General features: G+C 41.1%; 1 protein-coding gene across 1 annotated transcript in view; it reads left to right on the forward strand.

Moving 5' to 3' along the window:
* The window catches only part of LOC124794685 (importin subunit alpha-3), a 101,769-nt gene that overhangs the window by 72,362 nt on the left and 14,133 nt on the right, over nucleotides 1-15,274 (forward strand). Inside the window, exons 6-8 of the mRNA XM_047258230.1 lie at nucleotides 5,790-5,915; nucleotides 12,041-12,175; nucleotides 12,349-12,453. Of these exons, the coding sequence (XP_047114186.1) occupies nucleotides 5,790-5,915; nucleotides 12,041-12,175; nucleotides 12,349-12,453 (366 nt within the window). The remainder of the gene's footprint in view (nucleotides 1-5,789; nucleotides 5,916-12,040; nucleotides 12,176-12,348; nucleotides 12,454-15,274) is intronic.

The raw sequence follows: 15,274 nt of genomic DNA on the forward strand, positions 1-15,274 counted from the left end.
CCATGGTTTGCAAGATATCATGTGAAAAAAGGGCGAGTTGCGTTTCACAGGAGCAATGCTTTCTAAAGCCGTGCTGATGCATGGACAGCAACTTCTCTGTCTCAAGGAAATTCATTATATTCGATCTGAGAATATGTTCAAGAATCCTGCAACAAACTGATGTTAAGGATATTGCTCTGTACTTTTGAGGATCCGTCCTTCTACCCTTATTATATACAGGTGTCACCTGCACTTTTTTCCAGTCGCTCGGGACTTTACGTTTGGCAAGAGATTCGCGATAAATGCAAGCTAAGTAAGGAGTCAATGCAGTAGAGTACTCTCTGTAAAACCGAATTGGAATCCCATCAGGACCTGGTGATTTATTTATTTTCAATCCATTCAGCTGTTTCACAACCCCAGGGATGTCTATCACTATGTGCTCCATACAGGAATCTGTAAGAGACTCAAACAGCAGTATGTTTGTGTGATCCTCCTACGTGAAAGATTTCTCAAATGCTAAATTTAAAATTTCAGCTTTCGTTTTGCTGTCTTCAGTTGCCAGGCCAGACTGATCAGTGAGTGACTGAATAGAAACCTTCGACCCACTTACCGATTTTACGTAAGACCTGAATTTCCTTGGGTTTTCAGCAAGATTTTTTGCTAAGGTATGACGGTGGTAGTGGTTGTATGCTTCGCGCTTCGCTCTTTTTACAGCAGCACGAATCTCTACTTACTTTCGCCTGTCCTCATTCTCCCGATCTTTCTTGTAGTGCGAGTGCAACTGTCTTCACTTCCTGAACATTCTCCGAATTGCACTGTTAAACCACGGTGGGTCTTTCCCATCTGTAATCCACTTTTCAGCACATACTTGTCCAATGTGTGATTTACAATGTGTTTAAAATTTGCCCATAATTCTTCCACGTCCATTGTACCGGAAGTAAATGAAGTCGATTCATTTACTAAGTGGGATGCTAACAACTGCTTATCTGTTCTTTCTAGTAAGAATACTCTCCTAGCCTTCTTGACCGGCTTTTTAACTTTCATAACCATAGTCGTAATGACATCATCATGATCACTAATCCCTGTCTCAACACTGACACCATCAATGAGGTTTGGTCTGTTTGTGCCTACCAGATCTAAAGTATTTCCATTACGCATTGGCTGTCGATTTAGCTGCTCAAGACAGTTTTCGGATAATGTGTTCAAAAGTAATTCACAAGACCTGTACCACCTGTAATGAATCCATAGGCATACCAGTCTATACTAGGTAGGTTGAAGTTGCCTCCGACTAATATAGCATGATTTGGGTACTTTTGCGATACAGAGTGTAGACTCCCTTTGAATGATTCTAGAACTGTCATGGTGGAATCTGATGGTCGGTAATAACACCCAACAATTAACTTTATTTCTCCTAGCCCTGTTAAACGTGTCCAGATAACTTCACAATCACACTCTACTTCAACCTCAGTAGACACAATATTTTTGTCAACTGCAATGAAGACACCATGTCCTACGGTGTCTAATCTGTCTTTCTGATACACGTTCCAACCCTCACTAAATATTTCGGAACTTCCCATCTGTGTTCAGCCAGGTCTCAGTCCCGAGAATAATTTGCGCGCCACACACTTCCTGGAGGGCAGTAAATTCAGAAACTTTATTCAGAACACTCTGAAAATTTACTGCTAATATCTTGATAGCTGAAGTGTCTTTACACTGAGCGCATCCTGATTTCCCTGCCTGCACGTCGACTGGTGAGTGTTCATCAGGACACCTCGCACTACTACTTAACCTAAAAAAAACCCATGTGCACGCCACAAGTACTCTGCTACCCGAGTAGCCGCTTCCTTTGTGTAGTGCACCCCTGACCTATCTAGGGGCGTCCTACAATTCCCCACCCAATATTGCAAGTCTAGAAATCTGCAGCCAAGACTGTCAGTCGACAAAGCCTCTGGTTGAGAACTTCCACTCGACTCCAAACCAAATGACCCCCATCCACTCTAGGAACAATGCTGCAAATAGAGAGCTCTGCTTGCACCCCGCGTGTGAGGCCAGTGGTCTTCACCAAATGCGCCAGCCGCCTGTATGAACTGAGGATTGCCTCAGAAACCAAGTGACAGTCATCATTGGTGCCGACTTGAGCTACTACTTGCAGACGACTGCACCCCGTACGCTCGATAGCCGCAGGCAGGGCCGCCTCCACATCTTGGATGAGGCCCCCCAGCAGACCGAGTGCACGTTGGAATTCTTTCCAGCCCTGTACGTTATTTCCCTAAGGGGCTCCATCACCCGCCTAGCATTGGAGCTCCCAATAACTAACAAGCCTTTGCCCCCATGTGCCTGCTCGGGCCCTGCTGAAGGAGCAGCCACCTGCCCACCGACAGGATGAACGGGCGAGGCCAACCGGCCAGCCTCCACATCGACCCTCCGACTCGAGCGACGAGAACACATTGCAGTCTGCCCCTCACCCTGAGGTGAGGGCGGCCCCAGCACACCGGGTACACTAGAAGGTGCCTTGGCGGCTTAGTCAGCGGACGCAGCAAGCGACACCTGGGTGTCTCAAGCGATGCGCCAGACCCTCCGCCGTCGCTGCATCTTGAGGCAGCAGCCTGAAGGCGGCTGACCGTGGCAAACAGCACACTCAACTGCTCGCGAACCGCAGCCAGTTCCTCCTGTGGCCGCACACAGCACGCGCACACCCTATCCATCCTACTCCTAATATCTGGACGTATAGAGTTGCGACAAATAAAACAGCAATATGCGACTGCACAGTTGAGTCACCAGTGCTAGGTTGAGCTGCGATATATGAACAATTATTTATGAACCAAGCAATCAAATGACCACGACTACGCCACTATACAGATATTCCAATGCGATCCTACCCCTGTCTTACACGATGTTACACTCTACCGTTATTAAAATTTGATACCACCCCTTTCTGATTCGAAAATACGCAAAGATCCGAAAAATTTCCCCACGCAAGCACACAAACAAAGTAATTTGAATTAAACCTGCAGAACTAATATGAAAAACTGAATATATGACTAGTTTCTGCTGCTACTGCTCCTCGCGCGCGTCACTCTGCAATCACAGATGAAACTGCACTGGCCTCTGTCTGCTGCTGACTCACTCTACAAAATAAACAGAAAGCACTGGCTGTTCAAAACAAACAACTGACTATCGACTCAGCGAATTTATACTTTACAGCTATCAATAAGCAATATTACTCCTCTCAAATATGAGAATACGCAAGGATTTTATGTAATTAAATATGCAAGTGCACAAACACTTGGAAAGAATGAGCCAGAATCAAAAAGACAAAGCATGAAGTGGAAGCACACCAACTTACCTGTCACGGAAAGTTTCAAAACCCAAACATCAGCAGGAAAAGTCATGTTGACGGTGTTTTGGGATGCTGAAGGTCCACTTTTTCGTGATTCCCGAAGAGCAGTGTAAGATAAACAGCCAGTACTACTCGGATTTGCTGTTAAACAAGGTGAAGCCAGCCGTGAGGGATGTTGTGGATCTCGGAGGAGAGGTGTGATTTTCCAGCAAGACAATATGCATTCTTGTATTGCTCAACTAACCCATGAAACCGTTGACAAAATGGAAGTACTGCCTCATCCTCATCGTCATTACAGTCCTGATTTATCACCTAGTGATTTCCATTTGTTTGGTGCACTGAAGAAGGTTTTCTTTGCAGCTGGAATAAGAAAGCTTGTAGCCTATTGGAACAAGGGCATAAATGTTCGAGGGGATTATGTTGAAAAGTAGAAAAAGTATTGTTTTGTAAAAATAAAAATTTTCTTCTCCAGAAAAATTTGTCTCCTTAATTATTGAATGACCCTCGTATATATTGTATTGTAATTGCTTTTTGGGCTTCTGCTAAAGTTTTGAGTGATTACAAACTTGACAACCAGATAGAAAAATTTAGCAGAAGTCATGAAAACATACTAGAAGTCTAAATTAATGATGTATCACCAGCCAATATTTTCAAGGAATGTAAAACTGTACGCCCAGGGGTTTCAAATTAAAGTTCTGTACAATTAATAAAATTTCTTATGTATGTTTCATAAAGTATGTGCTTCAAAAGTAATTTGATACCATTTACATTTTCATTTTTAAAGTCTCTTAAAGTGTAAAAATAGGAAATTTGCTGTTTGAGTAGGATCTGATACAAGCGGTTTACTAGTGCTTAATTTTCCTGTTAGTATTCCTGACCAGGATGGCAAGGAGAAACAATTTTATGAAATTTATCCCATTTTTCACTTTTTTGACGTATGCCATTAGTTCTGAGAATTAAGGTACTGACTGGAAATTTGAGCCAAAGATACATGTTACCAGTGTAGTGAGTACCAAGTCAGTGTTGAATAACAATGCTTTGAAATATATCATTCATAGCAATAAATTCGTAAAAGGTCTTCAAACATAATTACTGTATATATGATTTAAGCTTAATTACTAATCATTTCATTTAAAAACCTTTTTTCTCATATGTTATGTGCAAGTACGCTTGACCAACTTCTGCTCTTCTCAAAAATAATGTAACTATAAATGCTTTGTGGGTGTACATGTTAATTCAGTGGATACTACTTTGGGTCTCAGATGAATACTATTATATGTAAGGTAGAGCTTGTTTGTTAATTCAGGAAGATTTGACAGAAGTTTTTAATTGGCACAAATTATTTTAAGTTACTTTGTGGCCAGCTGTACTTGATAAGGCACGTTGCTGGTAATCAGTATTTTGTTGTTGGTTGCAGTATTTTACAGCTTGTGATTTCAAAATTAGATGTCCTGTGTGACGTTTTGGTAGTTAAGAGTAATGATGACCACATCACCATAAGGTGGCCAGTGTTAAGTATGTTGAAAAACCTGCAGTTGCTTTGATGTTGTTTCAAGGTGTTTTGGTGACTCACTACACCATCTTCAGGCCTCAGCTGATGCTGGGGGAGTTAACTCCAATTGGACATTCACTCCCCATGTGTGCCAAAAATTTGTGAACTGGCTTCAGTAGAATACTGCTAAAGTGATATTGTGTAGTTGGTGGTGGTAGAGACATTGCTTTTAAAGTATTCAACGGAAGCCAGTTCATAGTGTTGGCCACTGATGGGATCATGTATACCATGGGAGTTCAGCCCCTCAGTGTCAGTTAAGACTGGAAGATGGTGTATTGGATCACCAAAACTGGTTGTAATGCTAAAAAAAAAATAAGTAAATAAATAAATAAAATCAAAACAGCAGCTGCAGGTGTTTAATTTTATTACTTAAGTGAATGGCCAGTCCTGCAGACCATCAGTTACAAGGATGGACATACAAAACATATGTTAAAGTGTCCCATTTGGTATTGGGAAGACCTCTCTTGACACCCACAGGTGGAAGTGGAAATGATAGACATCCAACAGTAAATATTTTCAATGTAAGTCAGTACACAGATGGGCCTTGCCAAGTGCATGTACATGTTGATACAGTATTATTGCACCTGGGAGTGATGATGCTTTGGTTGGCTTGTTGTGAGTTTTTATTGTGATATTTAACGAGGAGACACTGATCTATTTGATAGTATGTGCATAACTGTCTTGAAATCATTGACAATGCAATGGGTTTTCCTCAGTCTGACTATACTTGTTTACTGTAACTTCAGCAGTTTTCTGATAATGGCCATGGGAGGCCAAATGCAGTAATGTTATGGTCAGGTAACACCAGATTTGTGTGATAGTATTATAATGTATGGTAACATTTCTTCCTTAGGTATCATTTATAGATGCAGAGAAATAGTTGTAAGACCCAATACAATTAAAATAATAATCTTTCAGATCCTAGTGGACACTGTTTGGGCATTAAGTTACCTTACTGATGGTGGGAACGAGCAGATACAAATGGTGATTGACAGTGGTGTTGTACCGAAACTAATTCCATTACTGTCCCACAAAGAAGTAAAGGTGAGATACAGATATTTTATGTTTGTCTTCATAAATATATTTTATGATTTATATATGCAGCTGAGAAATTTCGTAGTAGTATTTTGCACTTGCATCAAGTAAAATATTGTTTTTTGATATCCGTGTGCTTTACAATTGCATTGTGTTAACAATAAATTTATGGTATGCACATCAATAATACTTCATCTCACTTTTCCAGCAACAAGTTGGTTTCTCTCTTTTATTACATTTTTCTCTTTGTTGCTGTGTATTGTTAAGGGTAAAGACATTCACATAAAGTTTCTCATACTGCTACAGAGGTCACAGTGGTAGGCTTCTATTGTGGGTGGTGGAAGAGGATGGTTTGTCAGGATGTCAATAGTCCACCAACAGTGAAGCAGAGTGGATGTCTGGTAGTCATCAGACACATTGTCATAGAAATATCATTGCTAAAACATTTAGTGTTCATCAACAAAAATTGTTTTGCTGCTCGGAGCAGTCAGCATCCCAGGACATAAGCTGCATGCTAAGTGCAAGGTGGTGCAGCAGTGTCAAGTGGCCAGTGGTAATGACTGCATTCATCCAGCTAGGGTGCAGACTGTAGCAACATGTGAGAGCTTATAGTTCAGACTAGATTGTGCAACAGCCCAGAACATAGAGCACAGAATCACATACTGGCTTCAGGGTGGATGAGATGGCTCCCAGCAACAGTGGTGGCCCCCCAGACAAGGAGTTCGCCTGCACAGGTAACAGTGGTTTAATGGCTGCACGGCCCGAAGCTCCAGCTGTAGACCTCCAGTGTAGGAGGCTGGCAGCAGTTGAAGTAGGCCCCCTCAGGTGGCCCACAGGTTGGAGGGCAGCATTGGGTTTGGCACCAGCAGCTGGACCATGGCTAGCAATGACTCAGGGTGACTGGTTGAGCCATGTAGACTTTGAGACTGCCATAGGTATACCCCCTCAGGAATGGTGGCTGTCACTGAGAATGTTGACTAAGTGTGATAGTTTGTATGGTCTTTGCCCATCCTTGTTCTGCTGCTTGATCGATTGTGATCGTGTAAGCCAAAAAAAAAAAGTCTGTGGCTTGGATGTGAAGTAACCATGCCACCAGTGGTGTAGTGGCTTTGCATTCTTGCTGAGGTGGTGATATTTAAACTCCAGTCCCTTGGCTGTGCCTGGTGATGTGACAACTTCCCTGTGTTATGACAGCAGTTTCTTTCGTATCAGCAAGTATTCCCTGATGTAATAATGTTTGATCAGCTCTTGTCTGATCCACTTATGTGGCCTCTTGCATTAGTTGCGGCAGATATCTTAATTTTACCCAGCTGCGTCGAATCAATTATTTGTGGCATAGTGCGCCTCCCTCCTTCAGGAAAGTCGGTCTCCAAATTTCTGCTCGGTCTCCAAATTTCTGCTCGGTCTCCAAATTTCTGCTCGGTCTCCAAATTTCTGCTCGGTCTCCAAATTTCTGCTCGGTCTCCAAATTTCTGCTCGGTCTCCAAATTTCTGCTCGGTCTCCAAATTTCTGCTCGGTCTCCAAATTTCTGCTCGGTCTCCAAATTTCTGCTCGGTCTCCAAATTTCTGCTCGGTCTCCAAATTTCTGCTCGGTCTCCAAATTTCTGCTCGGTCTCCAAATTTCTGCTCGGTCTCCAAATTTCTGCTCGGTCTCCAAATTTCTGCTCGGTCTCCAAATTTCTGCTCGGTCTCCAAATTTCTGCTCGTGGTAATTCTACAAAATCTCAACCTAAGTCAACACTTATATGCTGTACACTTAGTTTTTGAACACTAGCTCAACTAAAATGACAAGGTTCATTGGCTTTTCTCTTCGTTCTAAACATAATTTTCTAGGTTTAGTCTACTGGAATTTTAAATTCTCCCATTGTGACAAATCCTTCAGGTAACATTTCACAGTAAACACTTGCCCAGCTCTGTATGCTTCATACTTCCCCTTGTATACTGAGTAGGTCCCTATTTTATGCTTGCTTAACTAATCATTACTCGATAAAATTTACCCAATCCACTGCTAGTTGATGCACGGAGAATTCACAGGGTGGACTCTGCCAATGGTAGATATAGATTACACAGAGTAAAACCAAAACTACTACAGTACCAGAAATCAAGATTATTACCATAAAAATGTTGTGGTGCTCCTCATTGTGATACTGATGCAGATGTCGGAGCATTTGCTCAGTGGTAACTTGACTTGACCCTCTTGTGAGGCTATAAGCTCTGTAAACTGCCATACTGTACTGAAGTGTGTGTTGCTCATCCATTGTACATAGTTACCAGTTCTGGACATTCTCGGTGGTAACACCACCTGGAGAAAGGAATCCACATTATTCGCCCTCACCCTCTGACAAAGCTGGGCATATGTGACTCATTACTATGTTACATTGTCAGAATAGCACACTCCCCCTCACTTATACATTAAACACCTACGACAAAGACTTAACAAAACTTGATATAACCCCACTACAATAAGATAGTAACAAAATTGTCATATATTTTATTCAATGTATTTCATGTATCTTGCCCCCCCCCCCCCCACAGGTACCAATGTTACATTTATCCATTGACTGATTCTGTTCTTGGGTAATTTACCAATGCGCCACCCCACTTGCCCTTTACATTAGAGCACTTTCATATTTGTTTTTCTTTGCTCATTTCCAAACAGCCAATAACATCTTCACAAAGATCAAACTCCCTATTTTTCCCCAATTTTACGTTTAGTCACATGGGAAGGCAGTGGCATCTTTCTACTATATACTACCTTGTACAGTGAAAGCCCAATGCTTCTATCAGTATTATATACATCTAAGGTGTAAGGTAGGTAAAACTCTCAATAATTGTGATAGTTGTTTACATAACTTAGTATCTTGCCTGTAGTACAATGGAAATGTCCAATTCTTCTGTTTGATGAGGGGGTGGGAAGGGCTAGTTCGGAGCTTCTGGATTTACTGTAGCTGGCATAGCTGCATAAAGTTGACATGTAGTGGTTACCTACCATTATTGGGTTGAATGGACCCAATATGCCCATTCCCATTATATCAAATTCCTTGGTTGCCGCCTGTAATATTTGCTGCAGTACTCGTTGAGGACAGAGATCAGCATGTGGTGTGCACAGTATAAAATTTCTTACATATTTGTCAGTGTCCAGCCTCCTCATCCTCCTGCTCCCTCCCCTCCACCCCTCCTTGGTTAGTTCCTCGGCCTCGAATTCGGATGGATCTCCGCCGCGGTCCGAAAGATTCCATCCCCCCCCGGTGGTGTTCCGTTCCTTTTTCCGCCAAATTTTATGGGAGTTTCGGGATGCTGTTGTTTTTTGCACTGATGGCTCTAAATCTGCTGATCATGTTGGGTATGCCTTCACGTCCTTTGTTGGAACGGAAAATCATCTACTGCCACCCTCATGTGGGGTGTTTACTGCGGAATTGATGGCAATTTCCCGGGCCCTCACCTTTATTAAACAATCCCAACACAACCGCGTTTTGTTATGTACGGACTCGATGAGTGGCCTTCTTGCTATTGACCGGTGTTTTTCGCGCCATCCCTTGGTCTCTGCCATCCATGACCATCTCGCTGATCTTCACCGTGCTGCTTGTTCCATTGACTTCCTATGGGTCCCGGGCCATGTGGGTATCCCGGGTAATGAGCTCGCTGATCGTTTGGCTGGGGGAGCAGTTACTTACCCCCCGTTTTCTGTAACCCCTCCTGCAGCGGATTTACGGCTTCACATCAAATCCCACTTTGCACAGTCATGGGCCAATTCTTGGGAGGCTACTCCACTGTCTAGTAAACTTCGTGCCATTAAGGTGAATCCAGGCCCATGGCGTTCTTCCTTTAGCCTCTCCCGCAAGGACTCGACCACACTGTGTCGTCTCAGCATTGGCCATACCAGGCTGACCCATGGTTTCCTTTTGCGTGATGAGCCACCCCCGCTATGTGGTTGTGGAGCCTTCCAGTCAGTGGCCCACATTTTGGTTGAATGCCCCCTTCTTTTGGCTCTGCGTGCTAAGTACAGACTCCCCCACACTTTACCTTTGATGTTGGCTGACGATTCCCGGATGGTCTCTCTGGTTCTAGGTTTCCTCCGGGAGAGTGGTTTTTATTCTCAGTTTTAAAGTTTTTAATCTCCCTCTGGTGTTGGGGCAGGGCTGTGAGTGTTTGGGTGTCTCCCACTGTAGGCAGTGTTCAGAGATTCCCGATTCACCTCCCTGACCGGAATCCTCTTTTCTTTCCCTTTTACTCTGTTTTTACCCCTTCTTTTTAAGGCTTGGTTAGTTTTTCTATTCCCATACGTACTTTCTGCATTATAGCGGTTGTACCTTTTAAGTCACAGGTGGTCTTGCCTATGCTGCTTCAGCATAGTGTTGGGTTCGTTCTCTTGCCAACTTCCTTCATTTGTTTTTACTAATGACAATGTGACTGCCCTTTTACGTTTCCCCTTTTTCCGTTTTATTTTTCTGACTATACTGAGATGTCCCGTTAGCAGAATGGAGTCTATTTGAAACAAGGGACTGATGACCTTGCTGTTTGGTCCCTTTAACCTCAAACAACCAACCAACCAACCTCATCCTCCACCAGTATTGCTGATTGCATTCTTGTAATCTACCCATACATGGTCATGTGCCTCCCTTAACACTTTGTCCTTCAAACACTGCTGTTTAACCAAACAGTTTAGGTCACTTATTGTTACTTGTGTAGAAAGTACTTGCTGTGTAATTGTTTCACTAATGAACTTTGCCTCTGGTTTTCAGTAGATATTATATGAGCTGGCAGAAACAGCTCTAAACATATTGAAAATGCAGTGAGTGTACATTACCCAAAGTGTGCTTGCTTATCATTCTGGGTTAAATTCAGGAGAGGTAGAACTAATTTTGAAGTTTTCACAAAATCTAACTGCAACCATTACATCATTGCTTACACAATTATATCATTTACAATAAAGTTTTGACTATTTGCTGAAAAATGAGAAGCTAAATTTGAAAGATATATTTGGTATAGGTAAGTCTTATATAAATCTCGTGAACATTTAATCTGTTTCAAAATGGTTTAGATGTGAAGTAGGCACAATAAGCTTCCAGGTGATGACAGTTAATAGCAAGAGCTTATGGGAACCAAATGCTCCAGAAGAGTGCTGTAAGTAATGCAAGATATGCTTCTTCTGAATTTCTTTGATCTTTCTTTTGTTGCCAGAATATTATTTGTGTGACACACTAAAATATCTTTTCCTCTTTGAGCAGCTTTTGACTTCTCTCAGTGAACCCTCTAGTGCAGTTTACATCCACACTTTAACTTCTATGTCTTTGTTCTGTTCTGCCATACCCTAACTGTACTATGCACACCTTCTGGGATGAACTTGGTCTACTTTCCTATTCTGTTCTGCTAATCTCCCCTTCCCCCCCCCCCCCCCCCCGGGTCTCTCTCTCTCTCTCTCTCTCTCTCTCTCTCTCTCTCTCTCTCTCTCTCTCTCTCTCTCTCTCTCTCTCTCTCTCTCTCTCGGGTGTGTGTGTGTGTGTGTGTGTGTGTGTGTGTGTGTGTCATCTGGACGGTCAGTTGCTCGATAGTGCACATCTGTTTGCCCATACACATCTCCACAGCTGTCATTCGCCTGTCATGTGGGGCACTACAGTTGCCTCTGCACTGTTTTTGGATAACACCATTTTGTCATCCATCGTTTACTTTAACCGTGACGCTACACGAACAGTTTAAAAACTTAGCTGTTTGTGAAATGCCTCCACCATTTGCCAGAAAGTCAGCTTTTTTGGATATCCAATAAATTGTTCTGTTTCCACATTACAACAATGACTGCTCTGTTTCCTGTGTCCTCCAACACTCTTTTTGCACCTCCCACTGCTAGTGCTACCAGCAGCCACAAGTGATTATGGCACGCAGATGTTGGTCACTATGGTGGTGACACTAATGTGAGTGGATCATTTAGTTTTGCTTGTTCTTACTATTTAACTTTGTCTTCCTTTGAGTAACTATGCTTATAATGTTTCCAGTGGCTGTAGTGTGATGTTTCTGTCTTGTGCAATAGAATGGTTGTGTAAGCCATGACTTTTTTCCTGCTCCTACTATAGTAACTTGACTGATGATAGAAGTACTTTTTAAGACCAGTAGGAAAAATTGTGCATATCATTTTTAGGTCCAGACAGCGGCTCTCCGGGCTGTTGGTAACATTGTTACTGGAACTGATGAGCAGACCCAGGTTGTTTTGAATTGTGATGCTCTTTCACATTTTCCTGCCTTACTTACTCATCAAAAAGAAAAAATTTGCAAGGTAACTAAATAACTTACCCATAGGAAGTTTTTTATCTTCCTGAATTTAGTGAGGCAAATTCCTACTTTTAGGAGTAATTTAAGTTGTGAATTAAGTATGTCTGGTGGTTGTATTGAAAGTGTATTTTCTATTGTGTTTAAGCAAATGTTCACACTGTTTAAATGTTTGTATAGGAAGCAGTGTGGTTCTTATCGAATATCACAGCTGGAAATCAACAACAGGTTCAAGCTGTTATAGATGCAGATCTTTTGCCCAAAATAATTAGAAATCTCAGCAAGGTAAGTGTTGAAAGTTTGGTGGTATTGTTAAATTTTTTTATGTTGCTGCCTCTAACCATGTCTTACCTCCTCCATAGAATTAGTTCCTATTGTAAACCATGTTATATCACTGTAATCATCATACTACGTACAGAAGGTTTCTCTGCCACTGGTCTGTAGAGTTCAGCATAATGTTGACTTCTGCCATAGTCCAGTAATGATGATGTATTCTCACATTTTTGTACTTGGTGGTTATTATTAAATTGGGTGTTCTATTTCACTTCAGTTTTTGTAGTAGTTCCTGAATAAGGAAGCTAGTGGGAAAACACTTACTCTTTCAAAATCGGATACTTAGCAATGTTCTAAGCAAGTGGTAATAGATAACCTGTACCAATAACTGTGCTCTTGAAATATTTATAAGAAAAAGCTGCTGTTTTCTCCAGACCTAGTCTGGGTAAAAATACATCAGTTCTCTTTGAATTAATGGATTAAGTACTGTGCTGTTGAAAGTAAAGAAGGGGAATCGAAAACAATGAATCCATTTGCATTAAGGCTCCAATAAATTTCCCATATTCTCATAATCGATTGAACAATCTAAATCATTTTAGGAAGAAAAATCACAATCTTCTGCAATGATTCTTAAAGAACTGTAAAACTAAAAATTAAGAATTCTTTGCTAGTGGAAAAGATCAAAATCTTCACTTTCTGAATTTTACTAGACATTAATAATTTTTCGCAGTTGGTTTTACCATCAGACTGAGGATGTATGAAAATATTTTCCACTTCACAGTTAACCTTATTTCTTAGTGGTGAGAGTGGTGGTTGCATGCTCTCAGTAAACTCATTGTGCTCTAACTTTGACCTGCACATCGCCACATCACTAGTGTTGTGTTAAAGAATTAAACTTGATTGCAATCCACACACACACACACACACACATATATATATATATATATATATATATATATATATATATATATAGTTATAATAGAGGGAAACATTCCACGTAGGAAATATATATCTAAAAACAAAGATGATGTGACTTACCAAATGAAAGTGCTGGCAGGTCGACAGACACACAAACAAACACAAACATACACACAAAATTCAAGCTTTCGCAACAAACTGTTGCCTCATCAGGAAAGAGGGAAGGAGAGGGAAAGACGAAAGGAAGTGGGTTTTAAGTGAGAGGGTAAGGAGTCATTCCAATCCCGGGAGCGGAAAGACTTACCTTAGGGGGAAAAAAAGGACGGGTATACACTCGCACACACACACATATCCATCCACACATATACAGACACAAGCAGACATATTTAAAGACAAAGAGTCTGCTTGTGTCTGTATATGTGTGGATGGATATGTGTGTGTGTGCGAGTGTATACCCGTCCTTTTTTCCCCCTAAGGTAAGTCTTTCCGCTCCCGGGATTGGAATGACTCCTTACCCTCTCACTTAAAACCCACTTCCTTTCGTCTTTCCCTCTCCTTCCCTCTTTCCTGATGAGGCAACAGTTTGTTGCGTAAGCTTGAATTTTGTGTGTATGTTTGTGTTTGTTTGTGTGTCTATCGACCTGCCAGCGCTTTTGTTCGGTAAGTCACCTCATCTTTGTTTTTATATATAATTTTTCCCACGTGGAATGTTTCCTTCCATTATATATATATATATATATATATATATATATATATATATATATATATATATATATATATATATATATATATATACACACACACACACTCATGACTTTCAAGGAGAGTCTGAATTCTAGCACAGTCATTTAAGTGACCATATCTTTACTAAACATTGAGTCACACACTGTTCAACAGCTTGTGTAAACTGCAATTACAGCTACTGCCTTCAGTTTTGAAGAACACTGAAGAGGGTATTAGTTGTCATTGAAAAAGCAAACATGGAATGGCACTGATAATTCAGTCTGTCTTCACATTAGTCAAAGAGTATATTATTTTTGAATGCTTACCAGATACTGCTAATACAAGAAGTAAGCAGAGTATTGCTGACACACTAATCCACATTAAATGCAGACACTACAAGAGTGTTGCTGCCTTTCACAGAAACATTTGCAGCTGAAATTCAAAGAATACCCTTAGAAGACGTATAGAGCACCATATTATTCCTTCTAGGTATATTGCACAGTAGACCAAAATGGTATAAAAAGGAACTTGTGTGGAACAGTTATTGTTCACCATTTGGAATGGGAGATGATAAGCAAGAAATGAGTGTTTCGCAAAGTATACTCTGACACAGTTGGTAGCTTTCTCGTTGTAGATGTAGGTTTCTAACCAAACAGCCCTGTTTTGAGTGTTGTCCACTTTGAAATTCAACTTGGTGCTATAAGTCAAAATTTAGCTGGGCAGTCAATTTTCAGCATCTCCATGCATTATTGTCTGCTTTGTTTATGGTCCTTCTGATGGAATGCTACTCTCAACATAATGGTTCACTGGTTATGTTTGACCTATTGTCCTATCTGGATTCATGGCATACTTAAGGAATCATGAACCCATGCTTTCTGCTTACCTGACAAATCACTAGTTGAGTAATTTATTCATAGGTGAGGAATGTTTTGTCCACTTTGCAATTTTATCATGATTTAATGATCGAACTTCATGATGCGGCTTCTAAGTTACCAAAATGGTTGTTAAACAAATTTATAAGAGCTGCCAAGCAGTTATTTTTAAAGATGTATGGATAGTAAACTTTGTTTTAGACATTGTAAACTACAATTTGAAGAAAAAATTTCACATAAGCCCTCCAGTTCCTTTTACTCTTAGTTTTTTGTGCATTGTCCATCCAGTAACTGCCTTAAAATGTCTAAACAGGAGATCA

The sequence above is a fragment of the Schistocerca piceifrons genome, chromosome 4, assembly GCF_021461385.2.
Source record: "Schistocerca piceifrons isolate TAMUIC-IGC-003096 chromosome 4, iqSchPice1.1, whole genome shotgun sequence".
Lineage (NCBI taxonomy): Eukaryota > Metazoa > Arthropoda > Insecta > Orthoptera > Acrididae > Schistocerca > Schistocerca piceifrons.